This window comes from Toxorhynchites rutilus, chromosome 1 (genome assembly GCF_029784135.1).
Source record: "Toxorhynchites rutilus septentrionalis strain SRP chromosome 1, ASM2978413v1, whole genome shotgun sequence".
NCBI classification, from domain to species: Eukaryota; Metazoa; Arthropoda; class Insecta; order Diptera; family Culicidae; genus Toxorhynchites; species Toxorhynchites rutilus.
The window spans coordinates 190,707,563-190,730,186 of record NC_073744.1 but is presented as its reverse complement, the minus strand read 5'-3'; the positions used below and the strand labels follow the sequence as shown (position 1 = coordinate 190,730,186).

Here is a 22,624-nt window from a genome sequence, read left to right as displayed (position 1 = left end):
TTTAATTTTTACTAAATATTTGATCTTTTTAATGAAAACTTGAACGATTTCATACATTTAATTTTTTGACAGAATTTTTTTTTGATTCAAGTCTCTACGTAGAACATGACGCCACAACAGTGGAACTCCATACAATCCGCTAACTAAAAAGTGTCCACATTTCCATCACTTGTTTACGTGAAGAATATATTTTTTTCAGGCACACTTGATTTGAGAGTGTATGGATTTCTAGCTGTCTTGACGCAAGGTCTTTAATGAAGAATGATAAGATGGGAAGGTTTATATAAACATGTTTATAATTACATAAGTTTATTCAAATATTATTATTGCCCTTCTTTATCTATTCAATGCAATTTTATCAAAATTTGAAAGAGAAATTAAAAAAGAAATGGTTTTTTTCAATATTTTTTTAAGATGGTTATTAAAAATTCATGATTACCTTTGCTTCATTATTTTCCCCCCATTATTTGTTAATTTTTCCTGCATTTCGTTCCTTGACCTATCATTTTGACAATTCAATTTGAGAGGTTTGAAATTGCGACAAGATAGAAATATGGTGTGAAAGAGCGAATTGTGGAAAATTAAGTGACAAATTTTCTATGCTCTATGAGTTTTCATTTCGAGTTTAGCTCTTTTCAACACATAAGATTTCATTTGATATGTCGACGTCGAACTATTGCAGTATTACTTCAGCCATTCCATGCCAAACTGATATAGTGGTTTTCAGATTTTCGTGAAAATTGGTAGCTTGTTTTCGTTATGGTAAAACATTGAACCTGTATTATTTTGTTTTGGGTGATTCGATTTTTTTTCGCTTTTCCAAAAAATGACTTTTATCAAAAACTCATAACTTTTGAACCACTAAGCCTATTCAGATGATCGACACATCAAATTGAAGTTAATTAGCTAGTATTTTTTGGAAAAATACCAAACTTGCAACGAATTTGAATTTTGTTTTCGTAATTATTGATTGTATCCATTTTTTATAGATTACATGGTTTCGGGACAAACGGCGCTATAATTTTCTATATTTTTCTTGAAAACTGAGGATTTTTTACACATTTACATTTTTTACTCAAATGTATTTATTTTTCTTTTTTGAGTTGTAATGTTAACCGAGATGATCGATATATTAATCGATTAAAGCCAATGAGCTAGAATTTTTTGGAAAAATATTGCACTTGCGAAAAAAATGAATGAAAACAACGTGATTAATAATTATATCTGTTTTTTATAGTTAACATGGTTTCGGGACCAAGGGCGCTATATATTTTTTTAATTTTTTCTTCTTTTTTCTTTTTCTTAACACAAAAATCAGAGATGTGTTCTTTTTCGTTCTTGAGTTATGCTTTTTCAAAGTTAACATGTTTCTAAGCTTCCTTCGATCATCCTATGCGACTAGACTATATATATATATATATATATATATATATATATATATATATATATATATATATATATATATATATATATATATATATATATATATACTATGTCGATTATCTGAATTGGTTCAGTAGATCAAAAGTTATGAATTTTTGAAAACGTTTTTTTTTTTGGAAAAAAGGAGGAAAATGATTTTTTGAACCATCGGTTAAATTTGAAAAATCATAATTTAAAAACGAAGAACACATTTTTGAATATGTTATCTAAAAAATCCTCAGATTTCGAGAAAAAATATAAAAAAATAAAGCGCCCTTGAACAATGAGAACTATAAAGAACAAATACGATCAATAATTAAGAAAACAAAAATATTTCCTCGCAAGTGTAGAATTTTCTCAAAGAAAGACTAGCTTACTGGCCAATTTGATATGTCGATCATCTGAATCGGTATAGTAGTTCAAAAGATATGAATTCAAAAAAAAAGTTATTTTTGGAAAAAAGGGGAAAAACTAGATTTTTCGAACCGAACTAAAATGGAATGGGATCTAATATTTTGCGATAAGGAACAAAACTACCAATTTACACGAAAATCTGAGAACCCCTATATCGGTTTGGCATGGCATATATATATAACACTAAATAAATTTAGTTTGGTGTTAATTTCCCTGGCAACTAAAAAGATGATTACTAGAAACTAATTGATGTTAACGTTTCATTACCTTGTGAATTTTAGATACAATACCAACATATGGTATTTAAAAAAATAAAAATGGCTTTTTACGGGGTTTGTTCGAAACTGAAAAAAAATGAAATTTATTCAGAAATCATATTTTATGTTGTTTTTTAAGCGTACATACGTTACCTAGTCGTAGAATTATTGTATCATTCAATTTATTTCGATGAGAATGCTTTAAAATATTTCAACTGATGCTCTTGCCACATTTTAATTTTGTTTATTCAATGTCCAGTTTCTATGGCGAAGCTTCATTCGTAAATTACACATTTGTCATTATTGGTGGAATACGATCATAAAGGTTGTTATGAATAGCACAGCAAGTTATGATTACAATACATATGGGTTTATTCTGATAATGCAAATATTAACGACATTATACATAAACCGATAAAAATGGATTATAATATTTGTCCACAGCACTTTCACGTCTTTATATATATTTTATTCAATTTTCAGTTCGTAATTTCTATCCCATTCGCCGCGTTTATCATGATGATGCCAACATTAATAACATTATATTCGAACTTCCCACCTTATATATGACTTCTCCCACTGTTTTAAAGACATCTTAACATTATGTTCAATTTTTAGAGCGTAAATCATCTGTCAATTTTTTCACTGTTTAAATTTTCTTGCCACAAATCGTTGCCACTTTTTTTCTCTTATGTTCCACTTCTCTTCTCTGATGACGCTATAAATCGCTATGAATCAATGTAGGTGCATGGTAGTTTAGTCGTTTAAAAATATTGAACGAAGACTGAAAACATGTTAACTTTGAAAAATCATGGCACAGAAACAAAAAAAGGCTTTGATTTTTTTCAAATGCTGTGTGAAAAGGCCTGAGCTTTCAAGAGAAAATACAAAACATATGACGCCCTCTATCTCTAATTAACAGTTACGAAAACAAAATCAATTTTTTTTTGCAAGTGTTATATTTTTTCAAAGAAGACCAACTGAATATAGTAAAAAAGGAATGAATTGATTTTCCGGGCTATTCTAAAATGAAAAAATAAAAAAAATACAGGTCGTATATTTTGCGATGAGGAGGAATAAAGATAACAATGTTAACGAAAATCTGAGAACCACGGGTTTGATATGGAATGGTTGAATGCTTATATACTCAGATTTTATTGAAAAATCTGGTCTGTTTTGTCCTGCCCTCATACCCACCTTTTTTCTTCCAGAGCGCACCGGAGATTACAGCCCGAACACTTTGGTATCGCTTGTGTTCGGCGCCGCGGCCGGCGTTATTGGCCAATCGTCGAGCTACCCGTTGGACATCGTGAGGCGGCGGCTGCAAACCACCGGCGTGACGGTGCACTGCGTCGATCGGTATCTCACGATTGGCAGCATGCTGATGAAAATTTACAGGTTGGTTCCGATCCAGGCAAAACATCCATGTCCACATTGCATAATTGCATTTTAATGTTTTTTTTTATTTGTATCTTCAAAGGGAGGAAGGTATAATCCGGGGCTTTTACAAAGGTCTCAGCATGAACTGGATCAAGGGTCCGATAGCCGTGGGGATCAGTTTTGCCACGTACGACCACATCAAGCATGGCCTGCGGGAGCTTATCCATCTGCGGGATCAGTCCGGGGAAAGGTAGTAATCGTTAGCTTCAAATCTGTTGAATCTGTGCGCATTTCTTGAGAGGACGAAGTCATGTGAAAAACTTGGGGAGAGTGACGTTCATGTTTTTGGGTATTTTCCTGTAGTTAACGTCTGTCTGTTTGTCAGAAATCAATTAATCGAACGGTGCAATTATTTGTAAATAGTGGTAATAAGCTAGGGAAGGTTTATATATTGCTTTGGCTGAACTAGGCAGCAGCAGCAAATAATATACAAATGTGGAATCACGCCTTGGAAGCAATTTATTCTCATATATCTTTTTTGTCACACTCATCTTGGATTAGCGCCGGAAAAAAATGTTTTGCTCCAGCCGAAAACTATACAAACTAACAACAAAAAAAAACAAACACTCGCACAGGCTGATGCGAAATGACAATAAATATTTGAGACACAGAGTGCCATTCAAAAAATATTCGCTTTTCAGTTATGACTTTGCTTGAATATTCTTTTTCGTTCTAAATTCGGATTCATTAAGGGATACACTAATTTACGTCGGCTTCAAAAGTAGACTGAAATATAGATGAAGCGCTATATACCTTCGGCGTTTTGGATTGAAACGATTCATTGTTTGAATTGTCTCGCCAACTATTTGATTATTAGGGTTAATTTTGCTTAGCATATCACATCACGTAATAAAAACTAATGAAAGTGTTACTGTTTTGCATCATTTTGAAGGAAAAAAAAACACAGGAAGGGGTCTCTTGTGGGCAGCAAAATATTCGCTTATCTGAGAATTAAACTCAATCCAAGTATAGAGTAAATGATCTTGGTTTGTCCAATTTGGGGTGTTTTTACGCAACTAGTAAATGCAAATCGATTTTTCTTCATGAAAATCACACATAATCGATACGAGTTTGGGTTTGTTGAAAAGCCCCAAGTCTCTAGTTGCTAATACAGTAATCGTTCGCTAACTGGTCTGCTGTTTAACTGGGCGAACGCTAACTGGTCCTTGGACCAGTTAAAAAGCACAATTTCGTAAACAATCGACGCCATATTCAAATGGAAGATTTGCTGTGAGGGGCATTCGAATGTAATTTTAAATGTTATGAAAGTTGACATTATTTTCGCACGACAAAAACATTGATTAAACTACAGAAAAATAATTTTCTCAAATCATATGTCATACCTGTTGTCGCACTCAATGCGAAACTTCCATTGGAATCCTTTTGTTTATCCAATTACAGGAACAATGCGAATCAAACAATTCATTGAAGTTTCCCTCGATTTTATTTGACGTTTAACATGCCGGACCAGTTAAAACGCGAATGTCGATAAGTGGTCTTCCCTTTTCGCCCAGTTAGTGAATGTTTACTGTACTACCATAAGGTGTTGAAATTATTGAAATTTTTATGTTTTTTAACGATTTTCCTTAAAGAAGAATTATGATCATGGTTTGACCACCTCTGATCATGGTTTGCCCAAAAAAATGATCATGGTTTGTCCGGTTTTAGAAATCTCCATTTTTGAATGAAAACATTCGAATTCACAATTAGATGTTGCATTCATCATTGCTTGAGTTTACTGTCATCATATTGATTCATTCATAATTTAGGCTTTCTTCAGAATATTGCCTTTTCTTGGGCATTTTAGAAGTGTTCACCTCAACACAATCAACACAGAAAAACCATACTTCTGCTATGCGCGAAGCACACCATAAACAAACATAAACAAACTGCAGCGCGCCAAGCGGTTGCCATAGAAATCATGTGGACAAAACAACATTATTGAATTGGACAACTCATGATCAGAATTGAGTTCATCAAAATGCGTTAATTTAATGGTTTCGTTATGTACAAATGGTGAGCAAGCATGATGTTTACAATATTTATAAGTGTTGTAATCCAGAAAAGGTCTGAATACGTGCCAAATAATCATCTGGTGATCGATTAAAAGTTAGCTCGAATGAGGGGCGCATTGACAGAAATAGAAGGTGTATTTTATAATCCTTTAAAACATGTGATTTGGTAAAAATATACTATCAAACTACTATAAATCATGTAAAAGGCAATTTCATTTATATGTTTCGAAACATTCGAAGGCCTTATTTGACACAGGAGCGCTGAATTAGAGCATTCAAAAAAGTGGGCAAACCATGATCATATTTTCGACTGGACAAACCAAGATCATTTACCCTACTGCAGATGAATCTTCTTTTTATTCGATGGTCCTGACATTTATAGAGAAACTTTACCGTCCAAGCGTCCCGTTACTTGCGTCGTGTTGATAAGCACCATTTTTTTTTTATCCCATCTGTTTATTTTTTATTAGGTTCAATTCAGCTGTAACAGAGCCGAATTTATTGTGTACATTTTTCCTCATGTTGTATATTACACAGTAGCCATTTTAGGCCTAATAGTATTCCTATTCTATCGATACATAACACATGTCTCCTTTTTCGGCGTAAGAATATTCCTATTGTTCGAATGTTCATAGATGGACTATATACACAGCGGGACTGTTGATATGAGGCTTCCATTGTTGTGTTATAGATAGCGCCAATTACCGATGCAGCAGACCGTAATGTGAGCGGAAAGGGACTGGGATTACCGACAAACGATGATTGTTGCGTGGACGTAGTAGCTAGAACAACACACAAAGATGGTCAGTTGAGGGCCCTGAGTTATGAGCTTATGGTTGTTCGCTTAGTAGCGAACACGCAACCAGTAAGGCTCCGAAGACCCCCTGATAAGTACCATGATACACCTTATTCCAATAAATGCCTAATTCCATTCACTTGACATAACATACTGGGCCCTGTTACAGAAATCGAGTCGATAAGAATTTTGCTCGTTAGCTCTATTTTACTAAAGTAATTTACATTTAATGCAACAGTTAGCTAATTGGACAGACCTGTAATGCGACACGTTTAATTGGACATTTTTGTAAACATCAACGGCTCAATCTCCATCCTAAGCCGTTGGAGCTATTCGAGGTACCAGGTTTCATCCATTTTCGAGGAAAGATTACAATATTCTTGGCCAATATCTTAGTTCATAATTAGGAACGTCTATACAAATCGAGCGAAAGTTAGGTTCATCGTTATGATCATATTTTTCAGTGTAACTCACGAAAGCAATTTCCTTATTGTTGGGGCAATTCGTCCAACTTTTGTGGTCCACAAGCGAACGAATTATTTACGTCGATTAATCGATCCAAACCCAGAGAAAAAAAAACGTACGGTCGCTGCAGTTTTATTTTTTAAAAGTTATTTTGATTATATTGAATTTACCATGTAATGTCTCATTCCACCTCGTAAACAGCTTGGTGTGCATGTCTTCTGTCAGTGGGCTTTTGTTTTGTCATTCGCGTTGACGGCATTCGCAATGACAACGGTACAGTGTCGACGTCTAGTGACGACTTTCAATTAGGGACCATAGGGCCCTATTCCAGAAAACGAGACGTGCAATTCGCGACTACGAAGCTGAATTTGACAGCTTGTGTGCGTGAAGCGAATGTCAACAAAGAATTGCAAAAAGAATGTGATTTTTAAACGCACCGTTTTTAACGTTTTTTGCAGAAATTTTTGTAATGGTGAGTATGTATCGAAAGAACTATCCTCTAGGATGCTTATTTAGTTCAATCACACAAATTTACTGCAGGGGAAAACGTTTTCTTACCGCATCCAATGGACACTGTCTTTACTTGTGAAAAAGTAAACAAACTTTCAGGATACTAAATTTTAATAAAAATTAATAATTGTGTGCAAAATTTATCTTCCAAACGTTTGGAAAATGAGTTTTCCTTATGCAGTGAAAAAAAACTTTGCCGTAGCTTAAGCTGAATTTAACTTATAAGTGTTTTTCTGTGACCTTGTTTCATGCTTTATCAGCAGCCATCAGTCGGAGAAAATGAAACCTGCTACGTGGCTGTGGAGTTTGCGGATGTGTTCGATTACGCTGCGGGTGGAAGCCGTTTAGTCGTCGAAGGCGAAAGAGTATTCAAAGCTGAACATCTTTTAATAGTTGGTGTTGAAGAAGTTCACGATGAAGGCTTCAGTACTTTCTCGTCCTGCCTCCAGTCATCATCTCCAAGCTCGGAACCCCATACAATAAAAATTCGTACGAAAATCTCCTTCTCCAAATGGTTGTTTTGTATCATTTGCTTAAGTATGTTTTATTTTATTTCTTTATTATTGCACATTTTGCACCAAGTTGGACTGTTTCACACTTTTTCAAAAGTGCGAAAATATGAATAAAAGTGCGACCTTGCATCAAATCGATTTGCTGTCTTCAGCGCACTTATTCGTTATCAATCGAAGAATAAGTGCGCTGAAGACACCAACATGATTCGATGTTAGAGCGCACTTTTATTCGTATTTTCGCACTTATGGAAAAGGCCGAAACAGTCCAACTTGGTGCAAAATGCACAATAACGTGTTTTTAATCATAAGTAATTAATTCGCCTCTGTGCTTAACGAATTACTTTGAACTCACCAAGAGGCTACTAATAAACGACTTGTTTAAAAAAGGTAGTTTCAGGGAAGAAACACTTTAGTAAAGGCCTATTGATTTAAAAAGTATATTCTTAACTTGTCTATTGTGCAGGAATCCGGTATTTCCTCTTCTAGCTTCACTGTAGATTTAGGCTTTTGACGATACTGCTTCACGAGAGTCACTGCTTTGACAATAGATTCGAGCATTTCTCTTGATTTAAGTCCAGTCCATGATACAAGATCGTCATCGCTTCCAAAGGAGATCGCTAAGATACGCTTGACTTTAAGTTTATCCAAATCCGTAGTGTCTACCTGAACTGCTTTCTCTACTGTAGAAACACAGACTTCGGGATGATCTGCACATTCAGCATCGATGGCAAGATCTGAAAGGTTTGGTGTATCATGTCTCTGGTCCATCGCTGCCCCAACTTTGGCACGGTTTGCAGCACGTTCAGCACGGCCCTCAATAAGTCTTTTCCTGGCTTCGCTGATGGGAGGTTGTGGCAAATTCAAGTCGGGAACTGCTGATGGCCTAAGAATTAAGCGATCAGTGGCACGGCTTGTTGCTATAAAAAGTTAAATAATAATAAAAAAAAATTATAATATTATTGCTTCAAGGCGTGTATTACACTTCATACTTGGAGAGTAGAAGTTCGACACGGTGAAATGGAGGCTACTAATACGGGAGGTTTTTGTAGGTTCTATCTTTAGCCGTAGTCGTTGGATCCAGTCTAGATACCGCGATTTGTCCGTTTTCGGAGGGAAGGCATGAAAAGAAATTCCGGGACGATATCTCTGCTTACATCCGGGGACGACACAAACAATACGGCTTTTGAATTTTGCAGATTGTTCGGAGTCAGCTTCAAGCAAATTTCGTCCGACTTGCATGTTCTCCGGGCAATTTGCGCAGCTTTTGACGTCCATATTTCACACGTTCTAAGGAAAATATTTTGAAAAATATTAGAGCACTGATTGAATAGAAGCCAGGTCTTTGTATTTTAGGTATTTTATGAACACTGAGCGGATATTTTTATATTAAATTTCATTAATTCGGTTTACCTCTCTCGCAGGTAGATTGACAGAGGGTGTACTTCAACGGCTTTTTTTCACTACTAAATGACAATAAATTTTGGTTCGGAGCATCGAAACAGCTAAGAAAAACTATTTCTCAACAATTTCCACTAATTGTAAGATAAACACGGTACAAGTTTTCGAGAAATCAATATATTAATTACAGAGAAAATATGCAACGGTTTGTTTACATATTTTTCACTCACACGCGAAACTTTCATAGGTGGTGACACCGTACCTTCGATGACGCGAATTCGTCTCGTCTCGTCTCGGTTTCAGTCACTGTCGAGACGATCGAAATATCCAATTCCAGTACACGAGTTTCATTGAAATGTTTTATTTGGTAGACTGCAGAGACTTCAGTCAGTTTTTCTCGGTATGATCAGTGATGTCAGATGAGAAGACATGTTTTTGTTTTGAGAAAAACGACAAACAATTTTAAAATAGATTAATCGATACCAAAATATAAAAAAAAAAACATAACAAAAAGGAATAAGTTTCATATATCTTTTGGTTCCATTGATATTTTTCCTCGAGCATTACTCATTTTCGTTCAATATGTGAAGACTCTTTTCGTGCCGTGTTAATATATTCAAAACAGTCATCTAGCATCCCTGGATATGAGTTCAATGTTTACATTTGGTTGTGTTGTTTGGAAGAGGCCCATTTGAAAATCTGTAAAATTGAGTTGAAAACATACATTGCTTATGCAATACTAGTTTAGCCGTGAAACAATTTTTGAAGAAAAAGGCGTAGCAGAAGAATACCGATGCTTTCAATCAACAAGGTGAACAAACACATCAAACAAACTAGACGATTCGACTGATACGTCGACGAGCGCGGCCAAACGGTCGTCGAGCCAGACGAGCTACTCGTTCGTTTTCAGTCGAGCTCGGCTTCTGGAATATGAAAAAAAAAACGAGACGAGCGCTCGTCTGCTTTATGCCCTGATTAGTGGAATGGTTGGGAAAAAACTCCCAATTTTCAAAACCGTGTTTTGGGTGATTTTCAAGAGTTTTCTGTATATAACTAATATAAACAGTGACCTAAGTATCGAGTGATCGTGGTCCATATGACAACAGCTATTGCATTCGATTTAATACAGAAACATCTTTTTTTTTTTTTTTTTTATATCTGTATTATAGTGACTTTCAACACTTTTGGCTGGTTCGTCACTTTTTACTTCCAATTTTGGAAGAATGTTGGGAGTGAGAATTGAACTCGTGATCTTCTGCGTGAGAGGTATGGATGTTACCACTACGCCAGATCGGCTCCAGAAACATCTTGATTTCCTTAACTGGTGCATGTTATCCCATTTTCCCCAACCCATTTTGATCGTCAAATTGTTCAACTTTTTTACTATATTTTCTGTTCTTGTTTCAAGTAAAAAAAAAATAAAATTGCCAGATAAATTTCCCTTATAATGCTATATAACACAACATTTGTCGCAATAACGACAAATGTTGTAATATGCGTTACTCTTAATGCTCTTAATACTCTTAATCTAGGTAGTGCGGACTGAATCGAAACGGCTGTCAAAAAAGATCCAATTGAAATGTCAAAAGAGATCCATTGATCAAGGTGCTATACTATAGGTGGACCGCAATGTCAAAATTGCTGTTCGGCCATTGCTCGTGAAAAAACAAATTTGTTTACAAAACATATCATATCTTTTGGTGACAAATGCATTCGTCGGCAAAATAGCTGCTCGCGCTTTACTGTAGGTAGGTAATTTTCTGGATTTTTTCGTATAACAATTTCTCATAATTGCTTCTACTTTTTCAGATATCTACAATCAGCGGTCGAATTAAAAACAGTGCAGAAGGATGTTTTGAGTATGTTTTAGCTTCTAGCCGCGCAATCAACGCTTTTTTTCCAAGCAAGCAGCGTTTTAATCGTACGTGGTTTTATTGAGCATTTAAAAAAGTGTTATTTTTTTGTTTTATCATCAGGGCAAAAGCATGAAATAGAATCGTACGTAGTACAAATTTATCGGCACAATCTGATCAAGGACGGAGGCATCATCAAACGGAAACTACGCGAGAAACTTTTCGAAGAGATAAAACTGCGCCGCAACACTCGTGTCAAAATGGACGAGTTGGGCTGGGTGTTGATGAACCACGATTTGATAACACGTAATGAGCCAAACCAACAGCATGCCAATGGTAATCGACCAAATAATTTTAAATTCAACATGGAGCAGTTGCGAAACCTACTGGAGCAGCACGAACAGAACAATCACGCTGGTGGGTCGGTTTGATATATTTGTTCCGCTAAAGAATGATTATATTTGTTGATTTTTCAGAGTTGACTTCCAAAAAGCAAAACAAATTCCTGCGTATGCTGGATGAATTTTACAAAACGACAAAGTTTTGAAGGAAATTAAAGAGATGGTAGTGGCGAATCGACTTCTATCGGAAATTCGTCATGTGACTACGGTGGAACGTATGCTGAAACATGCTGCTGCTTTGTATGCCGAGAGTATTTCCACACTGCCGATGAGTATACCAGTCATTTCCAAAAATTGCATGGTGAGAAATTTCTTATTGTTGCGGCGGTGGATCGATTTCAGACTAGTCAAAAGTTCAACGTTCTACATCACTACAATGTCCTTAATCCGGTGACAATATTCACGATTTGCAACGTATACCACACAGCCCTAATAAAAAAAACAAGAAAAGACGGGTCTAATATTTTACAATACAGAACAAATCTACCACTTTCCACGAAAGTCGGAGAACCACTATATCGGTTCGACATGGAATGGCTAATACATATAAGGCAGAAAAAAGGTTTAACTTTGGAATTCAACATCCTATATTTTCTCGTACCATTAAGTTCATGGCGCATTTGATGTCGGTCATCGTAGCTGCTGCTATGGAAATGACGTGAGCATATACCTTGATTTTTCTGAGGCTTCCAATCCTTCGATTGGCCACAGAAAAGTATCCATTTATGAAGTCTATCTCCATCTCGGGGGAAAGTGTGGTAAACAATGTCCGGGTTGTTTTTCGTTATGCGGACCTTGTTTCCGCATCCTTTTACTGCACAATAATACGGCATCTGAAGAAAATAAGATATTCACAATATAATTTTGGCATGATAGAGAACCGCGAGATGAACGATTATCTGTGGAGGAGTTGGACAACAGATTTCTTAGACTTATAGCACTTTAATCACACTCACAAGCTCTTCAAATCCTCACTGTCCCCCAAAACTATTGAATAATATGTAATATAAATACCTTATTGCAGCTCTAGTACACTATTTTTCACGAATATATATTTGCTTATTTCTTTCTTCAGTTGTTTTCCTCAGCGAGTTGATATGAAACCATAACGACACAACCAAACAAAAAGTAAACAATGCAGAAAGCTACGTCTCGCAACTCGTATTGTCATGAAAGTGTCAAGAACGAAACACCTATTCGCGTTGACGGCGGAATGGTGTCGACATCTGGATACGATATTAGTTTCTATGAGGTCAACTATTCTCTATCAGATTAGTCGACCCTAAGGCAGTTTTAAATTGCTAAAATTTGAATGAAATTTTTTTCTTTGCGTTATTTGCCTTCTATAAGTACGCTGTTCTGACCCCAATTTAAACTATTTTCTATCAATTTTCAGATATTCTCACCAAAACTTGCCATTATAATACAAAATTATCTTTAAACACAATTTGTGTATGATATTTTTTTACTACTTGCAAGCAAAAGTGATTTTAGTTTACCTAGAGTACTAATTTGGTTTGGTAAAAATAATTTTCATTCATAATTTTTATTTTAAAAGCACGTTTATGTCTTTTGCAAACCCATATTGTCATGCCTGCTCCCCCATTTCGTAATACGAAGCTCAATGCCGTCAATGCGGATAGTTTAGCATCTTGCCATTGATCAGGAGTGTTATTTTTCTTATGATAATCAACACTAGAAAAGAGGTATTGTTGTCAAGGGCAAAAATAATTAAAATTATAAAATGAACAAACTACATTTTTCCGTCAATTGTTTAATTAACCATTGCATCTCTGAAAGAGCATCTCAGCCTTTCACTGAGAAACGCATTTTTAATGTCCCCTCTCTTTGACATAACGTTTTTCCGAACGAAATAAAAACAAACGTCAGTCAGAGTCACGTAAATGTTTACTCCTGCGATTCGAAAATATTCGATAAAAAGTGGAAGGACGAGATGCCAGATGATTTTTAAAAAAAGTCTGTAAAAACATGTGAATGTCTGTTAAAATGTGGAAAAGTCTGTAAAAGTGTGCAGATTTATAGAAATGTCTTTTGACGTTAATTTTCACATATTCATTAATACTTTGTACATCGCGATGCACGTAAGATTGTATTTTGTATAGTGGTTCTTAGATCTTCGTCAAAAGTGGTAATTTTGTTCTTTATCGCAAAACATTAGACTCGTATTTTTTTTATTTTTTCATTTCCATTTTAGGGTGATCCAAAAAATCATTTTTTTCCACTATTTCCCCAAATGACCTTTTTTCTAAAATTTATAACTTTCGAACCACTTAACCGATTTAGATGATCGACATATCAAATTGAAGCCAAAGAGCTTTAATTGAGAAGTATTGAACTTGCAGATAATATGGATCCTATTTTCGTAATTATTGATTGTAGTCGTTTTTTAATGTTTTCATGGCTTTGGACTAGGGGGCGCTATATTTTTTCATATTTTTTTCTTGAAAGCTGAGAATTTTCTACATAAAATATCTCGATATCAGAGATACTTTTTTTTCCGTTTTTGAAATATGATTTTTCAAAACTAATCGATGGTTCGAAAAACAATTTTTCCCACTACAAAAAGTCATAACTTTTGAACTATTAGACCGATTCATATCATCGACATATCAAATTGAACCTTACGAGTTATTTTTCTTTGAAAAATATTACTTTTGCGAAAAAATTGAATTTTTGTTTTTGTAATTATTGATTGAGTTAGTTTTTCATAATTTTCTCGGTTAAAGATAGGAGCGCTATATTTTTTATATTTTTTATGGAAAGCTGAGAATTATTTACCTAATTTATCTCGATGTCAGAGATGCTCTAATTATCGTTTTCAAGTTACAATTTTGTAAATTTAACATGTTTTAAGTCTTCGATCAATATTCATATGTAACTAAACTAGACCTATGCTACTAGAATCATGTCTTCTTGCAAGTGTAATATTTTTTTTTTCAAATACTGCTTATTGGCTTCAATTTCATATATCGATTATCTAAATCGGTTCAGTAGTTCAAATGTTATGATTTTTTGCAGAAAGTTATTTTTGGACAAAGGGAGAAAAAAGATTTTCCGAACCACCGGTTAACTTTGAAAAATCATATCTAAAACACGAAAAATAGCATCTCTGATATCGAGAGATGTTATGTAAAAAATCCTCAGCTTTCAAGAAAAAATATAAAAAAATATAGCGCCCTCTAGTCCAAAGTCATAAAAAAATAAAAAACGACTACAATCAATAATTACTAAAATGTAATTATTTTTTTCGCAAGTTAAATATTTTTTAATAGAAGGCTAGGGCGTTAGTTTCAATTTTATATGTCGATCATCTAAATCGGTTCAGTGATTCAAAAGTTATTAATTTTCATTTGTAATTTTTGGGAAAAGTGGAAAAAATTGATTTTTCGGACCACTTAATAACTCTAATGTGTTGTAAGTGTGTATAAATGTTTCAACGATCTGCACATACATACGCGTTGTTAATTTTTATAAAAATTAGTATTTCTTCGTTGATATATTGGACATCCACCAAGGCTTGCGGTCTTGTCGTTGATGAAATTTTTAAGAAAATGCAGTGTATATTTTCCTACAGAGTACATTAAATGTGAATAACCGTATCCTCTCTTTCGTCTGCAATGATGTCAAGGAAAAAGTAGGGGAGATGGGGGTAAGACGGACATGTTAAGGAAAACTTAAATTTTATCTTTGGAAACTTATGTTTTCAAAAATTCAAAAGCAGTTTCTTACAGTTCAATATACTGGTTTTCGAAAAGCTCGCCAAATGTTTTATAAAAATTTGTTTTTCCATGTTTTAACTGAAATTAAAACATGCCGAAAAGTACAACATTTTTATCGGTGCTGGTTAATTGACATGTAGTGGAGGGATCGCTCGCGAGAGGAATAATTTCTCTCTCTCCCAGTGTTTGTGCGTCCAGTAACTGAAATAGAACAAAAAGAGAAAGCAATATAAAAAAGAGTTCAATCACTTCATCCCTTCACTTTCCCTCATGCATTGAATGTGATTATGGATATGACTATCCATTATTAGTATCGCCGGTCTAACGTCATGTGTATTGATATAAACTAAATATAATAACTTTTCTGTATTAAAACTATGGAAAAATGTCATATGGTGAGTCAAATATCTTTGATGTGATGAATAGAGCCTCTTATTTTCCACAAATCTTTGAAATATTGTTATATCCAAAAAGTCTACAACAAAAATAAAAAGTGTTTTACAGATATGTCTGTGAATTTACAAACATATTTGTAAATCTGGCATCTCTGGTGGTCTGAGAATTTATTGCAAGAAATCGCTTGAAAACATGCATGAATTTCCTTGAAAATGAAGTGGATTGAGTCCGCACCACTTAGCTCTTAATGAATCGTTGCATTCTCCGCAGATTGACCCCCTTTTATATAAATCAAAGACATAGTCCTATGTCAGAATACAAACGAATTTCAAACCAAAAAATTATAGGAGGTTGTGTCCAAGATACGACCGCATTGTTGACGTAGAACTACGCTGTTATTCTATATAAGTCGCTTATTTATACCTTCGGATATTATTCTATAATGCTGTGAAATTTTAGAAACAACTGCTTAGTAGAATAATCTCTGAAATGGTTTTTTCATTGTAGAATTTGTTGACGATAATTGAATGATGATTCATTCTTGCCCTCGCAAAACAATACACTAGCTGATCGTAAGTCGCAATTTATTTCATGTCAATGCAATGAAAATTTACCTCGAACGCTTTTCTTTTTTTTTTGCTTTTTTCGCAATTGACATAGACTCGGCTAGAGTCGATTATATACATGTTGCACCACCACCATTATTCCACATCCCATAACTACATCAATATATCTTTGGCACCGCATGGAAACAACAACAATGACAACACTTGCAAGTATCAAATATCATGCTACATGTTATTTAGTATTGCCTTAAAGGAGTCGCACCTCTAGGCATCGTTCGTACAACGTAAACCAAGCGCCAAACAAGCGTTCGCCATAGCATGCATACAGAGCCATACATTGGTGGCTTGAAACTACTAGGAATATAAACACTTCTCATCATTTTGCGCAATTCTCAAAAGAAACGCTTCTGTTAATATTACTGGCCTCGAAAAAAAGTTGTATTTCTTTCTCATGCTCGAGAGAAGCGCAGCTATCACCCTTAGTGGAGGAAGTTTTGCTACTGGCAAGCGAAACCACATACAAGATTCCAGAACGACATTTACTTTCTCGGTGACTTAACAAGCGAAATAAACTCTTTTTGTTAATAACAACCTCGAAAACAGTAGCAATGCTTCATAGCGCTAATGCAATCCTAGCTGAAGGCAGTTTTGCCACTGGCACGCGAACTCAAATAACTTATAACATTCCAGTAAGACATTCAAGATGCTTGGTGTTCCCCAAATATTTTTTTGACGCACAACCTTAACGCCTGCTTCGCCATAACGTCAGTTTAATGCATTGATGCATTCTCAAAGGCACCAACGAAGCCCTTATGATGACGGAAAACAAACAATGTTAACTGCTTGGAAAAAGACTGAATTATGCCACACAGCTTGTACTCTGCTGTAACACCCATCGATGCGAATTCGCTGATGAGTTTGTCAAGAGCGACCGCCTTCACCACCAGCGGGGGGAGCTTGATTTTGGTTGCTGCCTGGGTAACGGCGTTTACATTTTCGACCGACGCGCCGAAATCGCCTACTTCGCGGTTGTGCGATGCGGTGTCACACTCGCGAGGGCTCGGTTCAGTGCGAGCGCTTTTCACTGCACCAACATCGCGTGCATCATTGGATGACACTTGCCTCGAAATATTATTGCTCCTGGCAATGCGTTCGTTCTTTGCAGGGCTCGAGTCTGCCTTCCTCTTCTTCTTGCTCATCATACACTAAGCGAAGCGTCCAATTTATGACGCGGAAAGAAAAACACACGATACGAATAACGTGAAAAACGAACAGAAAAACCAAACGACGATATCCAAGTTGGATTACCACTGGTGGGGTCCAATCTAAGATCGAAGCGCAGCGAAAGCAAAGTGAACTGGATTGCTCAACAGTCCGATGCCGAATGAGAGTTTTCCTCAGCGAGATCCACTGTTTATACTCTAGGCAAGTATTCCCCTTCATTCTTCTACTTTTCCTTTGTTCATGGGGACTTTGAATCCTACGATTTCCCCTCCGTTGGTCGTCGATAAGTTGCTCGTTATTGACAGGTCTGTTCGGGAAAGCACACAAATGGACAGAACAAATGTATGGGAAAATGGAAACGCTTCAAGTTTTGATGAATTTTAACCATTTACAAACCAGGGGATTCTAATGTATAGCATATTAAACAAATCTTACGTAATTTCCGATTCGTTTAGTATGTGAATCGCCAAAATCCGTTCGCGGCAAAAATAGTTATTAACGTTAACTTTATTTCATAAAAACGTGACCTGTTTTCTGATTTGGCACCCTTAATGAAAGACGTAGTTCTACGTCAAAAACGTAACATTACCATTTTACTGGCTGCGCCATCTGGTTGTAAATCTAACCTCAATTCGTCAACACAGCAGCGCCTCTAGTGTTCAGTTCGATACCATTTCTCAAACACTGGCAGCACTGAAACGATTGATTACAGCGCAATCATTTTTTTCTTTGCATTTCCGAAGCAACCAAAACAAAAACAGACATTCGAAAATCTATCTCAGGAAAACCTTTACTCGGTTCAGTTACGAGAGATTAACTAATAGTGAGATTCAAATGGTGCTGATTTATAGATGAGCATGGACATGATTCCTTAGAATAAAATTAGTAAAAAATCGATCCAAGCGCAGAAGATATGACATTCCATCCGACACATTCGTAGTGGACCCCGGAACTGGCCAAGATGAGCAACAAACCGAACATCAACGAGTATCAAATGCTGGAGCGTCTCGGGGTCGGATCCTACGCTTCAGTAAACCGCGCAATGAGGAAGGTGAGTTTAATGAATCAACACCTTCGATTGATGGGGGCGCGTCATTAAATAATGCTTCATTACCACAACCATATCCCCCACCCACCCTACAGAGCACTAAGGAAATATTCGCAATCAAATGTGTGGAGAAGGCTTCGTTGTCGAAAACCGCCGTCGACAACATAATAACCGAGATTAGTTTGCTGAAAAAGCTGAAACATTCGCACATAGTCGAGATGAAGGATTTCCTGTGGGATGATCGGTTTATTTACATCGTGATGGAGTACTGCAATGGGGGGAGTTTGTCCGCCTACATTCGGCAGAAGCAGAAGTTGAATGAGGGCACGTGTAAGATCTTCCTGCGCCAGCTCTCGCTGGCGCTGAGATATATGCGGGAAAACGATGTGAGTCATTTCGATTTGAAACCACAAAATTTGCTGCTGACGAAAGCCAGCGGAGGAGAGATCAGTTTGAAGGTGGCCGATTTCGGATTCGCGCAGCATTTGAAGTTGGGCCAGGAGAATACCTCGATCAAGGGATCGCCTCTGTATATGGCGCCGGAGATTCTTCTGAAGCATTGTTACGACGCAACGGCGGATCTGTGGAGTATAGGCGTTATCCTGTATGAGTGCCTCTTCGGGAAGGCTCCGTACAGTTCGAAATCACTTCAGGAGCTGCTGGAGAAGATTCGGAACAACACGAGAATCGAGATTCCCAAATGCCATTCCATTTCAGCCGAGTGTGAAGATCTTTTGTGTAGACTGCTCCAGCGGTCACCCAAGGATCGGATCAAGTTCGAGGAATTTTTCAAACATCCTTTCCTCGATTTGGAACACGCGCCTTCCGACGAGAATCTCGATAAGGCGATAGCCCTTATCAACAAGGCCATCGAATTGGACAAGGAAAGAGATTACGACACGGCATATCATCACTACTGCAAAGGGTTACAGTATTTCGTTCCTATCATCCAGGCGGAAACGAGTCCAGCTAAGAAGCAGATTCTACGTCGAAGGGTTCAAACGTATTTGAATCGGGCGGAGGAAATCAAACACTCGTTCCGACGAGAACCCGAGACGAAACCGGTTGCCGCGGACAAAACACTAGAAAAGACACCTTCACGAGCGGAAATGATACAGCGGGCACTGGAACCAACCGAACTGTACAAACAACTGCTAGCGCTAGCTTCATCTAGTCCCGAATTGAACGGTCCGCTGGAAATTGGCCGCCAGGCGGAGTTGTACGCACTGGAGAACAAGCTGGACATCGCACTGGACTCATTCAAGACCGCTCTTGGTGCCTTAATGCCACTGCTGGCTGCCGAACCACGTGGATCCAAGCGGAAGGAGTTACTGCATCAGCAGATAGTTCGATGGATGGAGGAAGCGGAACACATCAAGTCCATTCGTTCGGCGCAGATTCTCGAGGAAATGGAGAATAGTCCCGTGGGAACCTCTAATTGCTGCGTGCAGTGAAGGGGGAATTTTGATCACAGCTTTTGCTTTTAGTATTTCTTATTTTAGGCGTTGATTATTTCATAAATATTTATTCCAAGCTTTGCCCGGAATTTTGCTCAGTGTTTTTCAATGGTTGATTGCTTTAAAATTGATTCCGATTATATGCCACAAGCTTATGTGCGTGTCCCTGACATTTTCTCTATATCACATCCGTGCGTTTCGCGTGACTGATTTAGGCTACCGAAATTCTAAAATTTTTATTTACAATTTTATTATGATATAATAAAAGCTTGTCATTTCTTATCTTCGGGTGGCGCGGAATCACCCCCTGTCAATCCGTTCCAAAGTTTCTTCGCTGCCTATAATTAATTGAAATGATAAAACGCTTTCGTAGACAGAGTCAATTCAAATTTCGCTCACCGCAATGACGGGAACTTCTCGCCGCTGGTTCAGCGGCACAAGAGTCTCGTTCTGGTGCAGCTGATACCAGCCCCAGTGGATTCCGATGAGCGCCGGCACCATTACCACCACTACCAGATGTTTGTTCATGAAAATCTTGAACCGGGACATCTCGCTTGCGGAGGATGTTCACTGCTGTGTTAGGACGTGAATCGCTGCAGAGCTCAGCCAATTTTTCCAATGTTATGAATTCCCGGTTGAGATCTCGCTGTTTATGTTGTTTTGGCAGATGCTTTTGTTATTGCTAGAGGTGCTAGATATGGAGACATTCGTCTTTCTATGAAGTTGCACACTTGACGAATCCACGTCCGATTCACAACCAGATGGCGTAGCGAATAAAATGATGCTTTGTGTTTTTGGATTGAAATTCGTTTGAATATTTTGGAAGATCAAAAATTTTCATCAAATTCTTTCTACGCTGAAAAGGTTAGAAAATCATCAATTTATATTTTTTCACCCATAAAGCTTGGTTTAGAGTTCCCGTGAACGTGAACTAGAACAGGTGTTGAAATAGTACGATCATTTCACAATGAATCACATTGCGAACAAACAACTCATAGAATTGTGGTGAATAGAATTTCACCCGTTCACGTTCATATTAAAAGTTCGCCAGTAAGCGAGAAGTAAATAAACATCGAATTTCATCAAATTAATTCGAATAAAATATACAGTTGTTCACAAATGAACCCGAAGCAACGAAGTTTTCCGACTCTTATACTTATGACAGACATACAGCTGAACTATTAACCGTGGTGTATCCAACCGATTCCTTTTTTTGAGTGTAACAACCTTGACATCTTCTATCATACGTGTAACCACTGCTGTCAAATAAAACTCACTACAAGTTGAACTTCCAGAGCATAAAGGTGTTTTCTTTATTCGCTGCTGTGTAAGCCCTCGGAAGTCTTTCCACGTGTTGTCGTGCTCTTCTTTGTGCCGCTCTTTAGGTTATGGGCCCAGGCATGGAAGAAAAATCGAAAGTGTTTGCATTCGATGGAAATAATTTCCATAATTGGAAATTCCGTATGGAGACGGTGCTCGATATGCATGATCTCCTCGATTGTTTAGTTCGTGACGCGGAAGAGGTCCCGGAGCTGCAAATCCAGGAGGAGGATCCGGCTGTCGTGAAAACTAATAAGGAGAAGAAGTTCACAGAACGAAAAACGAGTGAGAAGAAATGTAAATCGTTCATCGTTCAAGCAATTGATGATAATCAATTGGAGCTCATAAAGGATTGCGGAACACCGAAGCAGATTTGGAGCACGCTGAAAAACGTTTTCGAACGTCGTGGTGTAGCTGGTCAGCTGTATCTCCGGAAGAAGCTCCTCACTCTAAGATACGTGGAGGGAGTTTGCCGGATGTCGGAGCACCTCTTGCGATTCGACAAGCTATTACGCGAACTGAAGGGAAGCGGAGCGACCGTCGAGGAATCAGATGCTGTGTGTCATTTGTTGTTGACACTGCCGTCATCGTTCGATTCGGTTGTGACGGCGATTGAAACACTACCCGATGGCGTCACAATGGATTTCGTTAAGAAAAGGCTATTGGACGTCGAGTTAAAACGGCGTAATTCAGAAGCAAATGATGAAGCAAGTGGCGGTGCTGGTGACGGTGTGGCAATGGCGAGTAAACACAATAAAAAGAAAATAAAATGCTATCAGTGCGGGAAGTTCGGACACAAGAAGGCAAATTGCCAAGAATTCGATCGCGAAAATGAAAAGCAAAAAGTGAATTATCAAAACAAATCTCCGAAACCGAAAAGAGATGCACATCAGCAGAAGGCTCACGTTGGTGCACAAGAAGAACATCCGGAAATTGCTTTTGTAGCAACAAGTGATGAAGATTTAGTGCGTGTCGGTTGGTATTTAGACTCGGGAGCCACCGATCACATGTTATGTGACTCGCGATATTTTTCGGTAATGCGGCGGTTGGAACGTCCGATTGAAATTATTGTAGCAAACGGACAGAAACTGTTAGCAGATTTTTGCGGCGATGTGATTTTGTATACGGTCGTCGATGATAAAGTGAAAAAGTGCGAAGCGAAGAACGTACTCTACCTGCCGGGGTTAAGTTGCAATCTTTTCTCGGTGAAGCGAATTGCCAAAGCGGGTCTTCATGTGTGTTTTAAAGATGATAAAGCCGAAGTGAAGATGAATAGTAACGTGGTTGCTGTTGGGCGACTGTATGGAAAACTTTACGAACTAGACATTTTTTGCAAACGGAGTGAAATGGGGACAGCTATGTTTTCAGGAAAAGTGTCCCGAAATGCAAT

General features: G+C 37.2%; 3 protein-coding genes and 1 long non-coding RNA gene across 7 annotated transcripts in view; 3 read left to right on the top strand and 1 right to left on the bottom strand.

Annotated features, from left to right (window-relative positions):
• The window catches only part of LOC129762463 (mitochondrial coenzyme A transporter SLC25A42), a 29,555-nt gene extending 25,458 nt beyond the window's left edge, over positions 1-4,097 (top strand). The window contains exons 6-7 of the mRNA XM_055760737.1: positions 3,305-3,491; positions 3,574-4,097. Coding sequence (XP_055616712.1) covers positions 3,305-3,491; positions 3,574-3,727 — 341 coding nt within the window. The 3' untranslated portion in view covers positions 3,728-4,097. The remainder of the gene's footprint in view (positions 1-3,304; positions 3,492-3,573) is intronic.
• On the bottom strand, positions 1,596-12,642 carry LOC129762471 (uncharacterized). Of its 4 annotated transcripts, XR_008740637.1 has the most exons (5): positions 12,498-12,642; positions 12,154-12,316; positions 9,242-11,912; positions 8,821-9,118; positions 8,096-8,748 (listed from the first exon to the last, which is right to left on the bottom strand). XR_008740637.1 is itself a non-coding variant. In XM_055760750.1 (4 exons), the coding sequence occupies exons 3-4, from the start codon at positions 9,104-9,106 to the stop codon at positions 8,252-8,254; spliced, it is 783 nt and encodes a 260-aa protein (XP_055616725.1). In that variant the 5' UTR covers positions 9,107-9,118; positions 12,154-12,316; positions 12,498-12,642; the 3' UTR covers positions 8,094-8,251. The 4 variants fall into 4 exon arrangements, 2 of the variants coding, with proteins under 2 accessions (XP_055616725.1, XP_055616734.1); XM_055760750.1 differs by lacking the exon at positions 9,242-11,912 and having other exon boundaries at positions 8,094-8,748; XR_008740638.1 differs by lacking the exons at positions 8,096-8,748; positions 8,821-9,118; positions 9,242-11,912 and adding an exon at positions 1,596-6,330.
• LOC129762482 (uncharacterized) lies at positions 10,803-14,034 on the top strand. The gene is made up of 4 exons (XR_008740639.1): positions 10,803-10,977; positions 11,039-11,088; positions 11,206-11,499; positions 11,559-14,034. It is a non-coding gene; the product is annotated as an uncharacterized LOC129762482 (long non-coding RNA).
• Positions 14,035-17,951: 3,917 nt separating this feature from the next.
• Positions 17,952-20,069, top strand: LOC129770481 (serine/threonine-protein kinase ULK3). Its single transcript, XM_055773351.1, has 2 exons — positions 17,952-18,460; positions 18,553-20,069. Exons 1-2 carry the CDS (start codon positions 18,371-18,373, stop codon positions 19,909-19,911), a joined length of 1,449 nt encoding a protein of 482 aa, XP_055629326.1. The 5' UTR covers positions 17,952-18,370; the 3' UTR covers positions 19,912-20,069.
• Positions 20,070-22,624: the final 2,555 nt, after the last annotated feature.

Bases quoted from the DNA above. Each gene is read 5' to 3' on its own strand.
- LOC129762471 (XM_055760750.1), bottom strand. From the start codon at position 9,106: ATGGACGTCAAAAGCTGCGCAAATTGCCCGGAGAACATGCAAGTCGGA. The intron at 8,749-8,820 runs GTATGAAGTGTA...AACTTTTTATAG, and splicing joins GTCGAACTTCTACTCTCCAA to CAACAAGCCGTGCCACTGAT.
- LOC129770481 (XM_055773351.1), top strand. From the start codon at position 18,371: ATGAGCAACAAACCGAACATCAACGAGTATCAAATGCTGGAGCGTCTC. The intron at 18,461-18,552 runs GTGAGTTTAATG...CCCACCCTACAG, and splicing joins TAAACCGCGCAATGAGGAAG to AGCACTAAGGAAATATTCGC.